The sequence below is a fragment of the Chiroxiphia lanceolata genome, chromosome 7 (assembly GCF_009829145.1).
Source record: "Chiroxiphia lanceolata isolate bChiLan1 chromosome 7, bChiLan1.pri, whole genome shotgun sequence".
NCBI classification, from domain to species: Eukaryota; Metazoa; Chordata; class Aves; order Passeriformes; family Pipridae; genus Chiroxiphia; species Chiroxiphia lanceolata.
The window spans coordinates 10,180,236-10,201,929 of record NC_045643.1 but is presented as its reverse complement, the minus strand read 5'-3'; the positions used below and the strand labels follow the sequence as shown (position 1 = coordinate 10,201,929).

Sequence of the window (21,694 nt, the reverse complement as noted above, 5' to 3'; positions counted from 1 at the left end):
AGCTTTGCTCTGACAGCAATATTTGAATATAAAGCAAGCTAAGTTTCAGGAAACTAATTAAACACATTCTCTTGGCAGAAGATAAAATGTTTAAGCAAGGAGGATTCTCTCACCTCTTTATTTTAGATCTTATGACACTTCCTCACTTTCACGATTTTTCCTTTAGAAGGTACATTGTGTTTTCACACGTGGTGTTTCAGTGTGGTTTTGTACAAATAATTGCCATTCCTTCTAGACTTTTTGTACCATCACACTTAGGATAATATAGGGGTGTGTGGTTCTGGAGTTACCACACAGTGACTTTCCATGGTTTTATATTTTTCCTTGTTAAGAAATTGATTTTTACATAGAAGATTAGATTCTTGCTGCTTACAGTAAAACTGACTTAGGGACCCAACTTTACAAAAGTATTTCAGACCTAATGAAAATGCCTACTTCAGGACCTTTCCCCTTAAGACGTTAATTTAAGGAAGAACCAGGGTAGACAAAACAAAATTACACTTCTTTGTACAGGAGATATTTTATAGAAATATAAAGTAGAGCATTGAAGGAGATAGACTAACAGAAAGAAACTTCGGATCTGCATAAAATTATCCAGCAAAAATGTGTATCTCTATAAAGTTCCCCTGTTACTACCTTGCAGTGTAAATAGATATTTCCAACTGTGGTTCATGTTGACAAATTGCTGTTTCAAAATAATTTTGCTCTTCAGATTAATCATCCGGAGAGATCACTTGCTAGAAGATGCCTTTAACCAGATCATGGGCTACTCAAGAAAAGACCTGCAGAGAAATAAACTCTATGTCACGTTCGTTGGGGAAGAAGGGTGAGTAGAACAGGGAAGTATAAATGTGATCTCAGTGTCTTGCAAATGCTGTTTCACCAAACTTGTCTAGAGTGAAAAGAGGAAGGGCTGCAGTCAGGAAATGCCACATACATAAGCCTAGAATATACAGCTGTTCAAGATGACTTTTGAAGCATTTTGAAATGTAACATATCCTGCCTTTGCAGAAGTAATGCATGTATTTATATGAATTTTCACAATACCTGGTGTGTGTTTCAGAATGTTGCTGGGAAAGCAAAGAAAAAAACAAACAACTTTCCTGTTTTATGTGTTTTCTGTCAGTGCTGTTGTATCTCCAGTGCTTGTTAACAGACAGCTGCCATTTGTTGGAGGGGGAGCGCTTCACACCAGCAGGTTTGAGGCTTGAGGCTCAATCCTTAATTCAGCTCCTGTCTCTGAGGCATTGGGAGCTGAAAGCCCTCTGTGCTCCAAGAGGTGGATCACTGCCTCTCCGAGCCAGGGCCTACATCACAAATAAAAGCAACTGGGCTGTTGCCAATTGTCAGATAAACACAAATATTCCTGACATTTCAAAGTCACTTCAGAGAATGCTCAGTCTGTGTCTAATGAAAGTCTGAAGTGTTACAGGTTGTGCAAAGAGCATTGCAAAGCCAGATGTGATTAGATTTTCCTTGCAGGTGAAACTGAAACAAAGTACCATTTGCTAGTTTTGTCTCTTGATTTGTGCCCCCTTTGTCAGATCTTAAAGCCTACTTGCCTTTGGCACAAGTATTGTTATTGATGTATTTCCTGAATATGTAAATACATTCAAAATTTTATTCTTTGATATTTAGAAAACTGCAGCACAGCTCTTGGAACGTGTGTTATTGCCATGCAGTGTGTGAGTCTTTAAAATGCTAAGTCGTAACAGAAATCTCTCTTACAAGATTAGATAAAATTAATCTGTTTTTGAAAACCCCTAAATCCTGTTTGTTTAAAACTCGTTCTGAAACACTTAGTGTTAATAAGGACCCAGTGAAGCCTTAAAATAAAGAATGTTGACAACTGAGAGCCAAGTGTGGACTTGTTCATATAAATAATGTCACCATGCTGTCTGAAAAACTCAGAACTGGAATGACAAGGCTGGTGCAGAATGAGATTACACTGTATTGACCGAGTAGGGTGGAGATGCAGGAACGAGGCCTGTTTCACACAGCCCCTACCAGCCTTCACTTTCATAGCTACAACCTCAACTCACATTTAAAAATAAAGGGGAAATTTTTTAAATCAAACATGGGATAGAGATTGATCCAAATAGACTGTCTTCTTTCATCAGATGTCAGGCTTTTGCATTTCACCACTCAGCAACATGAAGAGTGACCTCAAAATGGGGGTGACACAACCTGTCCCCATTATATCCAGCTTTACACAAGACTCTAGTCTTAATGGAAAAGAATCAGTTAATTAAGAGCAAAGTCAAATTAAAATGATGTCAGTTCTCTATTTACAAATCTGTTTTGAATGAAGAAAGGATGTGTGCAAACAGTATTGTTTCATCAGAGATGGTGCAAGGATATGTATCACATCAAACTATTCATTTGGGTAGGTGTGGAAAGACAGGTCAGGGTGGAGGAGAGGAGGAATACTGAAAGTTAATTGCTTCCTATTTGCTCCTCCTTTTTTAAGATTTTAAGTAGGAGGTTGCTTTTGCATTTCTTTTCCTCTTGGTAAAGAGATGCAAGTCGTAAAGTAATGGGTAATGAAATCCTCACAACTGGCAACATTTTAGTAATCATTGATTTATTAGTGTATAAATTAATAAGTGGGGCAGCTCAGACATAGTTACTGCTGTTTATGTGATTTCTGTCATAAGTCTCATAATGTTTGTTATCTTCCTTGAACCTTCATCTTCTACAGTCATGCGACTGTGATGTTAGTTTAATGGGTTTTATACACTCGTACTTCATGGGAGGATACATTAAGAAAATTCTGATAGAAAGAATATGGTTCCTTAAAGTTGTTTTCCCTAAGTTCTATGAACTTTTAGCAGAAGCTGCTTTGCATTTAAGAGTGGTAAATCTGAAGTATTATGGTGCTTCCTAGGAGACATGAGTCATGTTGCCAACAACATATTGCTCTGCTCCTGAATATCCAAATGCCCCACAGTTGCAGCTGTTGTGTGGTTGCATACCTCTTTTATGAAGTTTTCTCACCCTTGTGCCAAGCCTTTAATTGTAGGATAAATCTGACTGGCAGTGCAGGACTCTCCTGATTGATTTATTTAACATGACTCACAGTAACTCTGCATACAAAGGGAGCTGTGTGAAATGGCTGGTAGTCAAGCATGCAGTTTCCTTTCCATCTTAAGATTTCGTAGTGAGTCTGACTATCTCAGAAGTTTGGAAGGGTCTTCCAGATGACCCTTTACTTGATCCTGGTATTTGTGCCAAGATTAAGATTCAACAGTTGTCTATGGTATCAAACCACTTTTGGTTGGTTTTTTTTTTCCTGTAATTTGAGGATGGAATCTACCCTTCTTGCCAGGATAAGGATCTGTTTCAGCACTTCATTGCTGAAGCTTAACAGAAGTGTAGTGGTTCCAAATAACTGAAAGGAAAATGTTTTTCATTCAGCAGAGGACAGAGGGTTTGTCCTCAGCTTGATAATGGTACCTGGCCTTTACTTTCCTGACGACTTCATCCTCAAAAACAACTCTCAGTTATGGTTGTCATCTGTAAAAGTCCAAAACATTAGTAGCAGAAGTTCTTTGTGAAAACTGCCCTTCTCTGTGATGCTTCTGTCTGTGGGTTGTCTTGGTAGTAAAGCAAAGCCTTCTTAAGAGTCAAGTATGAAATCATCTATCTATAGAAGATATATCTTTACATCTGTTTGTTAGGATTATAATAATCTCTGTTCTCCACTGGAAAATCCCTCGTTTTCTGTTTTCCAAGTCTAATAGAGCATTAACTTTATACTTAACTCATTTCACTGGTGACCTGTACCATAATGTCAAATTTCAGTCTCCGTGCGTTGTCAGCAGTGAGTTTGTTTATCATTCAGGAAGAAGGGGTTATTTAGATTCATTAGTACTGGAATCTTGAAGTAGGAAAAAAAAAAGCAAACAAAAAAAAGGAAGTGCACTCTCCAAAAGACATTTAAATGCGCTCAAGTTTGGAGGACAGACAAGAAAATTTAGACCAAGAAATATAAATCACTCAAGTGATCTCATATTATATTGCTAGGGAAAACAGAAATGTTATCCCCCAAATTTTCCTATTGTTGCAAGTCTGCAAAGACAAAATATGACCATTGTTTATTTTCATTCTTAATTTGTCAGATGCAGATAGGGCTAATGTTGGCTCTTTTCATGTTTTTCCTCCCTCCCCCATGCCTGGCTGCCCCCAGTTATTTGGTTATATTCCTGTGGCAAAGAGGCCATAACAGCTGGAGCCAAAATTTTTTCTGAGAGCAACCCACATGGAGCACTTCATTCCAATCCTCCAAGCCATTCCATCTCAGAATAGTCCCTCGAGAGTTTCACATACTTTGGCATTAAGCAATCTGCAGGATAAGGGTTCTGGTCAAAATCTTACGAAATTTTAATCAAAATATAGTGTAAGAAATGTAGATTCAAAAAAATGTTTCTTGATAGTAATGTCAGTTTTCTCTTTAAAGGTTGGACTACAGTGGACCATCAAGAGAGTTTTTTTTCCTGGTGTCCAGAGAGCTCTTCAATCCGTATTATGGTTTGTTTGAATATTCAGCCAACGATACCTATACTGTACAAATAAGTCCCATGTCTGCTTTTGTAGACAATCACCATGAATGGTAAGAATTATTTGTCTTTTTGTTTTTCAGATACATTTTCTGTAATTCCCACTTGTAGACAGCTGCTCAAATCTGCTTAGACGTGTAACACAGAATCTGATCTTTTTAACCAGCAGCAAAATAATTGCATTTCTTTAGACTTTACCGAATTTGGTTTCTCTTGTGGTTTTAAATGATCTTATTTCTCACAAGGTCAGCAAAATTCTGATTTGGAACATGTACCATGGGATTGTCTCACAACATAACTCTGCATTTCTTGTACATTAGCAGTCATTTCATGAAAGCAATATTAAACTCTTGGGCATTAAAAGAAAAATTAAAAATAATGACACATTGACTTTTTGTCAGCTAAGGAGATTAAGGGAGATTTCAATCAGGTGTTACTGTATGTAGTTCTTATGAATCTTCCTAAAAAGTACAGAGGTCTCCTCAGTGGAAAAAACCCAACATATCTATTGGAAGGAAATCTATGGTGGTATCTCAGTTGGGGGCAGGGAGAAGCTGCTGATCACGCAGCTTTTAAGCAAGTCTGTACATACACACATGCTTCTAAAATAGTTATCAAGGATTTTGACATAATCCCATTTTCACAGTTATAAGCCAGTTTAAATCACCCTCAGTTGATTTAAGCCATGGCATCACCATAAATCTGTAAAGCTGTGCTGTGACTATTAACAGAGAATTCTGCTGTGTAAGTAGTTGGATTACAGTAATAGTGAAATGACAGCTCCTCATCTGTGTAGGACAGATATGTACAGAGTTCTTATTTATTGAAAGCCAGTTATGAAGAATGAATATCAGAGGGGAATCTCATTGCTAATTTTAAAAATTAATAGAAAATTAAGTGGTTGGCAGCCTCCAGTTCAATTAGTTGAAGCAGCCTGCCCGTTGAACTCCAATACTTCAACAGTAAATGGCATATGCTGTTTTGGAAAGGCAGAACAGCCTGGCAGAAAGGTGAGAGAAAACCCTTATGTGCTATGCAGCTTCTGCCAAATTTTTGTCTTCATTCCTGGCTTCTGCAGTGTTGGAACAGAGACCTTGGGGGTACAGGAGGCATGACCCCTCTCTCTTTCTGGGAGTGCTGGTGCCAGTGACAATACTGGTCTTGTACAGCCTCAGGGGGAATTCAGAAAATGCAGCTCTGAAAAGCAGTTATGCATGGAAGGAGAAGGCTCTGCATGTCACATCCTCATCTTGCAAATATTGTACAACCAGGTATCATTAAGCCCTAGCTTTTCCAAGAAAATGTTGTAAATGGTGCATAAGCAGAAAGTTCAGGAAACATTTTCTTTGAAAAGAAACACTAGACTTTAATCTAGTTCCGGAGTTGTGGAGGAGTTTTCACAATGGATCTTGATTCTCATGGGAGTATTTGCAAAGACCCTACTGTTTCAAGGTTGCTGCCATCTGATCTCAGCTCTGGCAAGCTTCCTCCTTACACACCCAACAAAATGAAGATAATAGGGGAAGAAAGCAAGAGGCAAGAGAAGGAGATTTAGATCCCACTGACATAAGGCTGGAGAGCACTGTGATACATCAAAAAGTTTTCAGACACTGTGAAAATATATATAGAATTCCTTAACCACCAGTCAGAAGAGGGAGCAAGGAGCCACTGTCAGGCAGAGGGAACTGTCAGGTTGGGGAAGGGTAGAAGAACCTTTAGCCTCCCAGTAACATGGTTATCATTTTGGAAGATAATGCATTTATAAAAGGGCTAGTCTGGCAGAGGTTTGATTAGGTTAATATGGATTCAACAGTTTTGAGCAGTTGCAACTGAGCTATCTGAGGGATTTTCCACACCCTGCAGACTTGTGTTTTTTGTTGTTTTGGTTTTTTTTTATGTGCCTTACTGAGAATGTCAAAGAAACACAAGAAATAAACAAAAATGCCACAATTTAGACATAGCTGTCTGATTTAATAATGTTGTTTGGAAATACATGTAAGTTTTGATGACAGAGCAGCGTACCAACCACAGAGTTTCAATATAACGATTATAACTCTTTCTCTTCCAGGTTCAGGTTTAGTGGTCGGATTCTTGGTCTTGCTCTGATACATCAGTATTTGCTGGATGCCTTTTTTACAAGACCTTTTTATAAAGCCCTCCTCCGAATGTGAGTAGAATTATACTGTCTTCTCTTTTGTTTGGTTTCTTCCACATGAGCGGTGCCATTCTGTGTATGGATCATTTATCATGTTTTATTGACAAAGAAGGAGGGCCATTATTTCTAATTTAATAATTTTATTTCAATTCAGGACTTTTTTGAAAAATTTACTTGTTTCCACTACCTCAAAATGTTGTTTCTGATCACTATGAGAACCTCATGTTTTGTTTTAGCCCTGTTGTCAGCTTTCTTCTGCAAAATCTTAGATTTGCAGATATATAATGAAATGCTGTGGGCTTATTCCAGGTATTAATAAAGTTCTTATTCTTTTGTGTAATGACTCACAGGATAGGATATGAATCACTTCATAACTTAGACTACACAATCCATTCTCAGAGGTGGACTGATTGTTGGCAATCTCCATTTTGAGTAGCTGTACTTTGATATACTTCAGACTTGTTTTTCAGAACTACTACTCCTGTTCTGGCTGAAACAATGAGAGCTGCACTTGCTCAGCATGTCTGGAATTTAAGACCTAATGAACTTAAGGTGGCTTCACTTTTGTCCTCCATTTGAAAGGTGGTTTTGAGAAGTCTGGAAGCATATTTTTTTTCTATGAAGTGCCACATATTCTACTAGTGTGGACTAATGCATCCGTTCTTACTGCACATATATCTTAAAAATACCTAAATGCTAACAGCAGCATTTTAGTAAGAATGAGGACTTACCCCAGGTGGACTTTGCACTAGTATTGTGTGACTGCCAAATTAAATTACTTGTTTAACTTGGTGTTTCTCTAAACAGTGAAATTAAAAATGAGGAGCAACCACCTCTGTACACAGCCTAATTCATGCAACTTTCCCACCTAAGCCCTGCACCTTTGCTTTTCTCAGAACTGATGAGCCATCCAGACTACCTGTGCAGATAGAACATGGTGCCCAATCCATCAGCTTTGATGTAGTGGCTGTTACTGCAGGATGTAACTCAAACTACACTTCAGCATCCAACTACAAGTACAGGGCTTATTTCTGGCTTTATACTGACCCAAGAATAGAAGCAGGCAGATAACCCTGCAGCTGAAAAGCTCCTTGCTTAATTAACAGCCCCAGTGTCCTGTTTCACAAAACAGGATTTAAGGAGTTAAGAAGGATGGCAGAAATTGCCACCACAGTATTAAATATTACTAACAGATGATGTGTTCAAAGCTTGGAGTAGTAACTGTTAAAGACAGCAAGGGGCAGTTGGCTTACAGATTGGATTTGTAAGAGAAGGACCAGGGAAGGGAAAAAGGTAAAAAGATATTTCTGTGGCAGGCAGGGTATCGGAACAGACTTCTTTGCATGGCAAAGAGCTGAGAGATATGGCAGTATAGCCACATAAACTAAAAGGATACTAGTTGCTTGTTAAAAAAATCTTACAATTTCTTTTATTATTTGAATTATTTGTCTCTTCAATCTATGTATTTTTATAATTCCTAAATATTCTTCATAGAAAACCTGGGACAGACTCACCGTAAGCTTAAGAAGCAGTGTGTCTTCACATTAAAATCTAGAGTTTTGTATATTTACAAAATCATTTTGTGTTATATAGTAACTGCTGTTACTAGGCAAATAAACAGAGGTTTGAAGTACTGTCATCTTTATTGACTTTTCTCTTGGCTCCCATTCACAGTCTGTTTTTCAGGACTGTCCTATTTGAGTTTAGTTACTGAGCACATGCTACTGCCATCATCTGTATTTGTGTGTTTTCTTCATCTTAGACTCTGTGACCTGAGTGACCTGGAATATCTCGACGAGGAGTTTCACCAGAGTTTGCAGTGGATGAAAGACAATGATATACACGATATCCTAGATCTCACATTCACTGTAAATGAAGAGGTTTTTGGACAGGTGTGCAAGATTATTGATTTCCTTGGTGTATTCTGCTGCTAGATAAACATTTATTTGGATAGAAAAATGATTGTCCTTCCATGCCACTTTGAACTTATTTTTATAAAATTCCAGTTGGTGAAACCGATGTTGAAGTCTAAAGAGGAATTATTGTATTATTTGTAACCGGTCAAACGTGTTTTTCTGGTTAAGGAGATTTTCTGGAGAGTATCTGAAATATCAGACTTTAGGATTGCTTTGCTAGAAGTAGTTTACCTGAACTTAATTGCAGCCATTCAAAGGTATTACAACACCTTTGTTAAGATATTATTTAGAAGACTTCACTACTTTAGTTACTGTAAAGATTGTTTCTCTTTCTCAACTTATTATTAATATTAATTATGAAGGTTCCTAAGACCAAATAGGATTTAAAATATTATTTTAAAAAATATTTTTTGCTATGTTCCCCTATTTCACATATTCCAGTTTGCTAGAATCAGGTTTGGTTACTGATATTGAGGAATTACTTCAACTTTTAAAATATTACAATTCCTTCTTTTGTCTTCATAATACTGTGTTGTCACTTGGTCATTTTTTTTTTCCTAAGATCACAGAACGGGAACTAAAACCAGGAGGTGCCAACATCCCAGTCACTGAAAAGAACAAGAAAGAATACATAGAAAGAATGGTGAAATGGAGAATTGAGAGAGGAGTTGTACAACAAACAGAAAGTCTAGTTCGTGGTTTCTATGAGGTAAAAAGCTCCCATATGAAATTTACTTTCTTTCTCCTTCCAAAATATTTTTCTCTTCACATACATTTCCAAAATTTGGAGTCCCAAATATAATCAGAAGTGTCCTTACAGATACTGGAAGGGAGGAGGGGGTTAAAAAAAAAATTTGTTATTGGCATAAACACTACGGTTATGTGTCTTCTTTACACTGGAAAATACTACTGATCACTACTGGTATGATTAGCAGACAATTCTTGCTTAAGTGACTCATTTCATCATTGGGTCCCTGAGGGTTTTGTGTGCATGCTGTACTCAGTATAACACAGTTGGCAAAATGCATTTCAAAGTATTTCCCTCTTACCTGTTTTAACCCAAACAATCAAAGTGAATGTCACGAACTTAATTTGTCCTGAAATAATTCAATATTATTTGCCAATAAAATTTCCTCCCAGTCACTGTGATCCTCTAAATGGAACTGCAGTGTAAGAAAAAGAAGTCCACTTATTTGCCCTTAAAAAGACAAAAACTGAATTCTATTCATTTGTGACAGAAATGATCCCTGGTAAATATCTTAGTAGCAGACTTTATGGAAGGCAAAAATAAATAAATGAAGGAATGTTACTATGCATTTTATTTCCTTTCACAGGTGGTTGATGCAAGGCTGGTGTCTGTATTTGATGCCAGAGAACTGGAACTGGTTATAGCTGGAACAGCAGAAATTGACTTGAGTGATTGGAGAAATAATACAGAGTACAGAGGAGGTAACTTTAATTTTGACTTGTTCAGTGAGGGTGTTGGTGGGGCTTAGAACTACCCAATTTCCAAAAGTGTAAAGAACCATCCCATGGGATATATTTTTAGTACCTTCTGAATTTCTCTGGTTAAGTTAGTGTTAGGAGAAGGTAATTTGTCCATTTTAGTTCGCTTTGTTGCATCCCCATGCAGCTCCTCCTTTACTGTTCCAGTCTGCACAGCATGACAGAGCAGTCTTCTCCACAGAAAGTACTGTGCTCAGCTGCACACCAGTACAGTACCACCCAGACAGGGGAGAGAAATGGAAATGATAACCATTTTTACTTGGATATTCCTTTTTTTTTTTTTTACATGCTCAAAGTCAACAGTAATCCCAGTGACTGCAGGCTGGCAGTTGAGATAATTTGAGAACAATGGAAGATTTGGGAACTACTTTGAGAGAGATGGTTTCAGCATCATTTGTAGCTTTAGATAGATAAATGACATGGTATTGGAATATTTCAAGAACTGGCATTCCTGTTAGTGATTGATTAATGGAAGAAATGCTTACAAAAAACATTTCACTTCTTTTTGTCATAGTAAACTAATTCTCTGCCTTCAGGATTTTTAAGCATTTTACAAGTATTCTTCTCATACCTCCTGCCTTTTGATGCAATTGGATAAAAAATATGGCATTATTGTGACTAGGGCTGAACTAGGAAAAACTAACTATTCTCTCAACCACTTTTGTAACTCCTAAGCATATAAAGGCTCTTGTTGTCTTAACAGGTTATCATGACAATCACATTGTAATTCGGTGGTTCTGGGCTGCTGTGGAAAGGTTCAATAATGAACAACGACTAAGACTTTTACAGGTAAGAAATGAGCTGATCTGTGTAGAAATAGTGTGCATCATTGAAATGAGATGCTAAACTACTCTCACTAGGTTTATGACATCCAGAAATTATGGTGATGCTGGCTAGTGGGCATAACCCGAGTCAGAGACTAAATGCAATAATTTCACGTGACTGAAGCTCACAGCTATTTTTATAGATTTCTAAGTTAAAAAGATGTTTAAGATGTCTGATGTCAACAATCTTTTACTATTGTTTGATTAAAAGTACATCAAGACTCCTAAAGACAGAAAAGGAAAACTGTGTACAGTTTAGGAAGAAGAAAACTTAGATGGAAGTTCCAGTGCCTCAAATTAGAAAATAATGATGAAAACCTTAAAATCAATTCAATCCCATTTTCACTAAGTGAGCCTGCAGGATCCAGACATGCTGCTGCTGGAGGACAAAAATGTCTTAACAGAGGAATATTTATATATGTGGGCTTACTATTGAGTTAATTTTCTTTAAATTCAGGTTATCTGTAAAGAAACAGACAACTCCCCACTGCAAGGGGGATCTATGATGAAATTCACTGTTTTAACTATTCAGAATTTGTATATGATCACTGAATTACAAAGAATTTTCTCCTTTTGTCTGTTTAAGTATTTAAAAAAGGTCTGTAAAAGGCAGTGTGGGACATTTCATTTGATGGAGAGCCAGAAATGTCTGCTGATATGTTCCTATCACATCTGTTAGTGAAAAGTTTTTATAATACCCAGATCATTAAAAATTAAGTAGCCTCTGATCTGTCAAAAACTAAGTTTGATCTGATCATGGCAAGTTATAACTAATCTGCTCAACAGACAGGATTTCAGCAAATGTCAGTGGGCATTCTACGTAACCTTCAGAATTTAGATATTTTCTTACAGTATTTAATAGCACTTTATAAAATCCACATAACCAAAAAGGCATAGCACGAAACCATCAGACATTATTACTTTTTTATGAATTCCTTTTAATGCAGAATAAAGACAGTAGCAAAATCTCACTTAGATTTAAGTTTTAAGTAACTTGATATTAATGGTGTGTTATTCTACAGTACTTATATATCATAATTACTCTTTCAAAGAGAAACCTTTGGAGGAAATTAATCTGATAAGTTGCCTCTTCTAAAGCCCTATCAGGAAATGGTCTGTTTTCCCTTAGCCTCCATTTAAAGTAGCATTTATTGTGTCCCTCAAAAATTTCCTTATTTTGCAAATGCTTTTACATAAGCATTTGGACTTCAGTGGATATGCTGATTTAAATAAGTTTCTAACCCACAGCATCTGTGTAGCCAAAATCCATGATGTTTTGTTTGTGCTGGCAGTTTGTGACAGGCACGTCCAGTATTCCTTATGAAGGATTTGCCTCTCTGCGGGGGAGCAATGGTCCAAGACGGTTCTGCGTGGAGAAGTGGGGGAAGATCACTGCTCTTCCAAGGTACAGCAGTGTGTGTGATCTCTCACCAATGTGAGAGATACTTCAGAGTATCTGTGACCAGGATAACAGATGAGCTGTTTGAGAAACATTAACAAGGTTTAACTGAATATGCAAATATACTTTCCCTTAACATGAAAATTTCCTTCCCCATTGTGTCTGATCCAGTGTCTGATGCATTCATTTTTGTTTGAATTCAGTTCTCTTAAGATGGACAAGGCAGTGTAAATGTGGCTGACATCCATATTGTAGTGGTTTTCTCACAGAAAATTATATTAGAATAACTACTGAATTTTTTGTCAGATTTGACTAAATGTGCAGGTACTTACTTAATGAACATGCAGTTTATCACTAAAGAGCAAAAATTAATATAAATTAAAATTAAATAGCACTTGTGACTGTGTCTGAGTGAAAGCTACTGTCATGTTTTTTGCATCAGACAGTCTTTATAGTATAGTTTAGTGATGTAATTCTTATGCTTGCCCTGATGTCGCATGTTAACAAATACCAAAGAGTTGGGCTGTGAATGCAGAAGAGGGGGGAGGGACTAATTTGACTTGAGAGGCAGCAGGAGGGACAAGAGAAGGTGAGGATTTCGAAGAGAACAAGTAGGATCAATTGAAATACGTGAAGAGGGTAAAGGAACAGTATGAAAATCCAAGATACGAAAGCAGGAGTTGAGTTGTACAAGCCCTTGCAGACAAGAGGCAGCTTTTAAATTGGATAATAGCAGGTTTGGAGGATTAGGATGAGAAGATTTCAAAGTTGCTTTTCTGAATTTTCCATTTTGTAAAGAGTTGGGTTGTTTTCAAAGGTCCATGGTAACAATGCCAGGACTAGACTAATAACTTGTGAACGATGCAAAAAACATCTTCTAGCATGGATTCTTCATTGACAAAAAATGACAGGTTCTTGCCTTTTCTATATTGAGATCGGACTGATATGTTTCTGGAAGATTTCCTTTCATCCAGTTCTATAATTCTGTAGCCTCTAGAATGGGTTAAGAGTGGTTATACGCAGATTAGTGTGTGCAGTGTCGGAAACCTAACTCAGAGCTCAGCTTTAATGTCCTGTGTACAGCCTGTGGAGGTAGCTTTAGGCTCATCCATGGAGGAAACTCAACCCTAATCTTAACTCGCTCCTCATAAACAAGATTCCTCAGGAATAACTTGGATTCGAAGTCTCATCTTAGACACTGGCAAGTGTTTCTCACAGCTCAGACACACAGAGTTTCTCAGACCAACAACCCATAGCTTTTTCCTCCCGCATAAGGTCAAAGGCAGAGATGTCTCTTGGGTTGGCTCCTGCCTCAGGGCTGCCATCTGAACCACATGGAGAAAGTCATGGATGCAGTGAAATCCACAGGCACGGCAGGTGGCCTTTAAACACAGCCATCTTTCCAGTTCACAGTACAAATGAGAGCCAGGTGACTAAGGATTAAAGAAACCAAATGCTGGAAATTGCTATTACAACTCAAATACTCTAATATCTTCTGCGGGCCTAGTAGTATCTTGTAGCCCAACAAGTCTAGTTAATAGTTTGATTATGATTGACCTATGAACTAGCTTTGATTCTGTTTAAAAAAGAAAAAGCTGTGGTTTTTGTTTTTTTTTAAGTAATTTCTGACTTCAGAATTCAAGATTGTTTTTGTGAGTTTAAGTAAGAAAAGAGATTGCCTGAGTTTTTCCATATATTCTCAAATACTGGTTTTCCTGGTGCTAACAAGCAGAGCTTGCAGAATGGAAAAGGTCAGGACCTGCCAGAACAGGATGCTCAGAATTTCCTCTGAAAAGGTTATGCAGAGCCCTGCTTGTAATAAACTGCAGAATAAAACTGCTTCCTGTAGTGCAACACAGAGAAATGCGTTGAGAATGTTTGCTACCATAGGGTGTTCCTCAAGGGTAGGGGAAATGCCACCTCCTCACTTTTGAGAGACTGTAGCATGTCCTTGAAATTTCACTTGTGATTCCCTTGGTTAGGAGACATTTGATATTTGTCTCTGTGGATAGTTTTTAACATACAAATGTTAATGTTAAAATAAACCAACAACACACTTATTTTGCTAAAATAAAAACAACTGTGCATGACAAACATCTACAGTTGTCATGAGCAAGCAATTCCTGGTATTGCTTGCACATGGGGAACCTTGATCTTGTAAAAAGTAAAACTCCTTACGTGTTTATACTTAAATGGGATAAGCCCTAAGCACTGTTTAGATTTTTACCTACCTAGTTCCTGTGTGCAGGGTAGCTTCACCCTTTGTCTAACCAGCTTCAAAGTCTCACTGTGCACACAGTGGGTAGTACTGGCTTGAAGGAGTAAGAAATCGTTAGCAACGACCCGGAGAGCAAACTTTGAAGAGGTTTCCAAACAAGCCCTGTGTGTGTAAACACATTGCTGTATCTGCTGAGAACGCTGCCCTAGGACTCTGTGGCTCTTACTGATTCTCAGATAACTAAAGCATTTATGTTAAGGCACCATCACTGGCTCGTAGCAGTGTTGTACTCTGCAAATTGCCCTTTTAGCAGGAGTGCTTGTGAAATTTGATAATGCGTGGTGTGAGGGTGGCAAAAGCTTAACAAGTCAGAGGACTTTGTTTCTTCCTCTGTTTCTAAAAACACTACTGCAGTGGTGTAAACACATAAGCTACCTATCCCCATCTCTTCTCCCTGATTTTGAGATCCAAAGGGCAACTAGTATAGTTACTTAGATACGTGACTGTGGTCAAAGCAGCTGTGAATATAAACATAATAGTTTCCACTAGATGTTTACCTAATTCCCACTGTTCTGACTGCTGTGTAATCAGTTCTGCTGAATCACAACAGTGAGATTTCTGTGAGGCACGTCAGGTTGCCTAGCTTGTATCACTGTCTTTTACACTAACAAGGCAGGATGTAAAATGCCTGAAAAGTTTGATTATTACAGGTCTAGCGTAACTATTGCTACCTCAATGCCACTTCTACTTCCTTCTTTTATACTGTGTTGTAGATTAGACTAAATCAGGGGAGGGACTGTTACTCTTTCATTTCACACACATGCTGAGAAATTAGTTCCAGGTTCATTGCTGTACGTTATATATACATATGCATGTGATGATTCACGTGAAAATAGTTTTTATGTCTGACTACTTGATTTCAACTGTAAGTCACTCTATTTTACTACGGTAATCAAAATGAAATGGAGATTAATCAGGAATCTAGGCTTTAGAAACCAAGATGGTTTGAAATGTTGTCATAAAATGTGAGCCCAGGAAGACAAACAGTTAGTGCCCATGTGGTTTGAAATGTTGGAATGGGAAAATACTGTCCAGAAGGGGGACAAACCTTTCCTCTCAAACTTCTGAAGTTGTTTGCTGGGGTTAGAAAAGCATGCATCGCCTCAGAAGACAAAGGTCTTGGTTTTGTCTTTTTTAATTACTTGGTTTTCTGAAGTAAGTGACTCCATTTTCAAAATTGCCCTCAAAATTAAGATAAAACTCAGTTCTCTTAATAAATGTAAACAACATGCTGGCTTATTATTAAACCATTTAGTAACAAAATCTTGCTAATTATACACTATGTCTTTTATAATTTGTGGTTTTACAACCCACACAGCATGATCCATAGTTCTAATGAGTGGCTGCCAGCCCCATGCAGCAGAAGCATGTGGTTAGACTGTTAATTGCCCAAGACTCTTCCACGATCTACACTGAATTCAAGAGATCACTGAGTTCCATTTGCTGCTGGGCTTAAATCAGTCTCTTTCTTCAAAAGATAATATTTTCAATTTTTTTTAAGTGCGCAGGAAGAAATGCAATACTTTAAATTATATGACAGATACTATTTTGTAAGGTTTTCGGAAAGGCAAAGAAGGAGTAAAATGCAAGGCTTCCCCCAGGAGCCTTAGAGAGGTGGCTGGGTGGAGAAATTTTACCAGGCTCCTGGAATACCAGGTGGGGGAATGCCAACAGTGTACTTCTAAGAGTACTGTATTTGGGGAGGGTGCTTAATTCAATGTTTTCTTAAGTGATTGTATATTTGGTGTTTGGACTGTGTTTATAATAATATTGTGGCTTTGTGTACTGTGTATACATTTCTTCAGCCTGATATTTTTATGACACTACAAGGCTTTAACTGAGTGTTTCAGCGTCAGTGAGGGTTTGTAATGGACTCTCAGGTTTTTTTAACATGCGAGATTAACCCACTTCACTTCATGTTCCATCCCCATAGTCAGGAGCTGAGAGCCACTTAAAGTGGCATTGAGTGAATTTGCTCACATGGAAGGCAGCACTTTCTGGTTCAGAGAAACTCTGTACAGGTCTGTGGTAGACACTTGGATTTCTGGATTGGTTAGGTTAAATGAGGAGTCACATTTGCTATGAGGAGGGAGCCTGTTCAGTCCTTCCATTAACATATTTACACTTAATACAGATCATACTGATGAAGGGCAAGTCACTGCAGGAAGACTTTGATTTTCAGCTGGGTTGTATATAAATAACTTTATGATGTGTTTTATTGCAGAAGAATGAATTATTTGTAAATATAGACCTGCCAAAATACAAAAATGCCTAAAATCAGTCTCAAGTGAGACTTTGGTACAAAGCTTTAGAGCAGAAAAGATGCCTCCTCCAGCTTCTCTTTGCATCATTTCATCTTCAAGAATGCATCATGTTCATAGTTACGCTATCTATTTCATTAGAGATGGCTCATTCACTACAGTGTTTTAGAAAGTACAATCCTTAGCCTGCCCTGAGGTCAGGCAATGATATCCATTATTCTACTACAAAGAGAAACCTTTGTTATCTCCCTTTCCATTCTCTGGAAGGGGTTTTGAGAGACAGTTCCAAATGTGTCAACAAACTGAGGCAGATGGACTTCAAAAACTGAGAAATAAATCACAGGGTCATCCTGCATAGTTTTGTGTAATTACAAAAGTCATTGGCTTGTAAGGCCAGGTATGTACCTAGGGAAAATCAGCACAAGCAGTAGTTTCCCAAGAGCACAATGCCAAGGAAATTGTAGAAGGAAGAGCATCTAATTTATCTGTCCTTTACTACTGTGGGGTTGTTTCCTATATATCTGGAGATGTATGGAAATATCTTGTTTATTATTATAAATACAGTATTCAAGTGTCATCAGTACAGAAAAGAAATGCTCCGTCTCAGAAGACACATTTAAAGCCAAGATTTCAGACCAGACTGTTCGAATTGAATGCTGTATAATTTTTTTTTCTCATGCACATTTAATGGATAAAATTTATCCCATGCCTCTTGGGCTGTCAGTGTATTTCTAAAGACTATCATAAATGGTTCTTACTGGCTTATTTTAATGAGAAGAAAGTAGATTAAACCTCACTACCTGTTCATTTGGAAAACATGATTTGACAGAACACAGTCTTCTGAAAGAAATACTATCTGCCCATCCCTGTGCAAGCACATACCAGTCTGTGTGTTCTCTTTTGAACCTTTTAAATAATGTACTTCTTCACCTCCTCTCTTTTTTTCCCCTCAGGGCTCACACTTGTTTCAATCGTCTGGACCTCCCCCCTTACCCATCATTCTCTATGTTATATGAAAAACTGTTGACAGCAGTTGAAGAGACAAGTACTTTTGGACTGGAGTGATACACAAACCACAGTGCCCAGCTCATTGGACTTTTGTGGATCTGTCTTCTCAAGGAATGAATGAACTTTTGTATTGGATTTCCTAGAGGAAAATTGTTTCATGGTGCAATTCAAATAATGAGGTTCCAAGAAAGAGCTTAAAGCAATTAAAAAGCGTTGTGGTAGTGGCAGAATTCTCTACAGTGAAACTAGAGTGTGCCTGATGTGCAGGGAGAACCAAGTCTTGCAATCCATGGTTTTTCCACGCTTCTTTAATTTACGTTCTGAGCAAACAAGAAACGTGATGCCATGTTGTGATCAATCTGGCTACTGCAAAACTGACATGTACCCAAACACTGGATTTCATCAAAGTTGTTGAATAGAAAATTCAAGTCAAAATGTGAAATCATTCAGCCCCTTATCTACCCAGTAAATTATAAAAAAAAAAAGCATACAAATGAATTTTATTTTTTTTTTAATTCATGAAGGTACATTACTTTATGCCATATTTTGTAAAAGCATATCCAGCACTTGCTTACCTAAGACTACGAGTGCCTGCATGGGGTGCACCATAGAGCTCAAGTTCCTGGGGCAGAAGTGAATTGGAAGGCAAGTCAGCAACAAAGGACGTAACAACAGCTTGCATTAAGGAGGTTTGTGGAAATGCATTTGCCAGTGGTGTGTATGACAAAATATGAGCTGTTACAATGAACTTAATAACTTAATAAGACTGATTTTGTGCTTTATACTGCATGGAAACTATTTTAAGAAGAAACTAGCAATTTATCACATCATATCAGGAAAAAACCTCTAACACAGTGACTTCTGTTTATTTTTATAGGTTCATTATATTATGTTTCTTAGAGTGTAAACAGGAACCAAGCAAACTAAAACGCTATTTCTGTTCTGTCACTTTCCATGCTTGAACAGACATTCTGCTAGTGTTTATTCTTTAAGCACTCTCAAGGGGAAAAAATGCCTTTTATTTTTATAAGAGTAAAAAAACTCCTGAAAATATTTTGCACTGAATGTACCAAAGTTGAAGGGACATTATGATCTGACTGATAACAAACTGCATCACTATCAAGTATCTATAAAAATGCTTAGGAACCAGGCTTTCTTCACAGTGCCATGTCTATAGATATCAGGACTGTGCACTTAAGTAATAATTTTATAATACTATATGTGATATTGTAATATGCATTTATTTTAAATGCATCTGGGTCATTTTTCATGCATTGGATAACTTAATGCAGTGGAGTTTAATACAGATATTTCATATTCTCCCCACAAATTTTTATTTGTACAGCACCATAAAACACTAGCTCATTTGGAAAACCATGAGTAACCTACTCTAAGGTGAGCCACTGGTCATAATGCCACTGTCTTGTATCAGTGAACACCTACGAGATGTAAACTGTTCGTAGTGTCCAAGCTTGCATTTTCACTGATAAATAGTTTTCTTATCAAATGTTATTTGAAACAGTTTTTATGGCATATCAAACACTGCATGGACACCAATTTCTTTATGCTTAATTTCGCTGAAATACATGAGGCTTGCTCGCATCTATTTTTGGTACTTTCCTCCAGATGGTCTTGTGGAACACTTGTGCAGCTGCACGCCATGTCTTGTACAGCTGCTGTCACGCAGTGCATCCCCACCACATTTTAAAATTCCAGAAGTTGCACTTGGATACTGGATGACAAGAACATGAATCTGGCTTTGTGCTAGCCCTTTTGGTAGCACCGAAGCACAGCAAGCCCTGTTCTGTGGGAAAAGTAGCTTCTGAAGTAACGTTCTCACTTTGGAGACTCTTGAAAGGGCATCTCAGGGAGGTATCCTGCTTTGTTCTTGTGGGAGGTTCTTTCCAACAGATGTGAACATCTATGGAGATGTCGTCAGCAGGGACTGCCAGTCCACCCTCCAAGTCAGAAGGCAGGTGCAGCTGTGGTGGTGGCAGCAGAGACCGAGAAAACCCTTCAGAATTACCGAAAATATGTTACGCGTGCAAAGGAAAAGCAAAATCAGAGTGAAAGCATTCTTTTATTTCAAGAATGATTGAGCTTCTGCATGACATCTGGGACTCTCTTAAGTAACATAGCTTTTCTTACACTACTTCTGGCTGGTATGAAGTAGCAAAGAAAAATCCAAACATGTCACCCTCTTTCTACACATATATTTATCAGTCTTTGCTAAGATTGCATGTCACAGATCCTAATGCACATCTTTTTTCAGAACATGAATGAGCAGTAGGCAAACTGACTTTTCATCAGGTCACTCCAGCATGGCTCATGTTTCATATGATCCATTCACTGAGTAGCTAAAACTCTGGCACTCGAAGCAAAATGTTGGAAGGACTACAGAATTTTCATTTTACAATACTGTGTTATCTGTGGTCTAAAAAAGAGATTTCCCAGGTGGAAACTGTATCTACAAGTTTTGAACCAGATACTCTTTGGAATGAAAAGTTTAAATACTTGGCACAAAGTAAGTTTATACTAGTTTGCCTTTTAAGTTATGCTTTTGTACAAAACTATAACAATAAATGCATCTTGTCAATTTTTATTTAAATATATCTACTGCACCCATTTGTTCTGTATTTATGCATGTAAAAATAATTTAAATCAGCCATGATGATCTGGTATTATGTAAAGATGTGACAGGGTCACCAGTGGGGCAGCTGTCAGTTAGAAAATAGATAAATTTAAAGAAATCCAGAATCTTTGTAGCGTTAAACCCAAGAGAGACTAAGGAGAAGCTGCTGCTTCCTCTTTTGCTGCCAGCATCACCTGGGGGACTCTAGAAAAATGCTGTTTGAAAGTTGAGGTGTTAGTTGCCTGGATACAGCTACCTGTGGTGCCTCGAGCCCTTGGCTGGCTCTTTGTGATGGTATAAGCGATGCTGCTGCCCTGAAGAGATTAGCAAGGAGGGAGTATTGGAAAGGAAGCCTGAGCTTTGTCAAACACCCACATCTCCTGGCAACTGCTTGAAATATTCTCCCTTTGGTGTTGGAAGCCATTCCTGTTACATGTATCCCAAGTGAAAGCCAACTGCAACAGGTGACCATGATGCTTTTGTTATGACATGCTGTGTGGCAGGGACAAGAGTCCAGATAGAGAAAGACTTGAGAAGCCTATCTGAAGGCTCTGCATCTCCTCAGAGCCTTTCCAGATGGTGCAAAGGAGATTTTCACTTAGGTAGAAAAAAAAGCCAGTCAACCTGAAGTAGACTCTTTAGCTCGAGTGATGACAGCTCGTCCTAACTTAACCCGCAGCACCTCCATGGGGGGGGAGGTCCCCACAAGAATTTAGGTGAGGTGCCCATGTTTCCTGCTCTGCTGGGAGGTGGAGCCACTCATCACGAGCCAAAAGGCAGCTTGCAGGTCAGTGCAGCTCTCCGGGCCAGGCTCGCAGCAGAGTGGCCTCTGTCCCCGGCACCCCAAGGTCAGGTCCACCTCTTTCCAGGTCCCAAAATCCCAGCCTAGCAGAGGTGCACTTTGCTCACCTGGCGCTGTTAGCAGTCAGTTTAACCATTACACTCCTAAATATGCCCGAAAAGCTTGTAATCAGTGGAATTGCTCAGTGTGGCACCTACTGTAACAAGCAGTCACCCGTTCAAGGTTGCAAGCCAGACAAGGACAGCGGTGCTTTCGCCCACAGCAGGCAGGAGAGCAGGACACAGCCATCTGCCACCTCTGTCACACCGTCAGCAGCACCTGGCAGGGTAAGATGGGAAAGCCTTTCAACCCAAA

The 21,694-nt window shown here is 38.3% G+C and overlaps 1 protein-coding gene across 1 annotated transcript in view; it reads left to right on the top strand.

Annotated features, from left to right (window-relative positions):
- The window catches only part of HECW2 (HECT, C2 and WW domain containing E3 ubiquitin protein ligase 2), a 153,669-nt gene extending 134,919 nt beyond the window's left edge, over positions 1-18,750 (top strand). Inside the window, exons 21-29 of the mRNA XM_032692883.1 lie at positions 713-826; positions 4,460-4,612; positions 6,628-6,726; positions 8,477-8,606; positions 9,193-9,339; positions 9,965-10,079; positions 10,840-10,925; positions 12,253-12,365; positions 17,852-18,750. Coding sequence (XP_032548774.1) covers positions 713-826; positions 4,460-4,612; positions 6,628-6,726; positions 8,477-8,606; positions 9,193-9,339; positions 9,965-10,079; positions 10,840-10,925; positions 12,253-12,365; positions 17,852-17,963 — 1,069 coding nt within the window. The 3' untranslated portion in view covers positions 17,964-18,750. The remainder of the gene's footprint in view (positions 1-712; positions 827-4,459; positions 4,613-6,627; positions 6,727-8,476; positions 8,607-9,192; positions 9,340-9,964; positions 10,080-10,839; positions 10,926-12,252; positions 12,366-17,851) is intronic.
- The last annotated feature ends 2,944 nt before the right edge of the window (positions 18,751-21,694 follow it).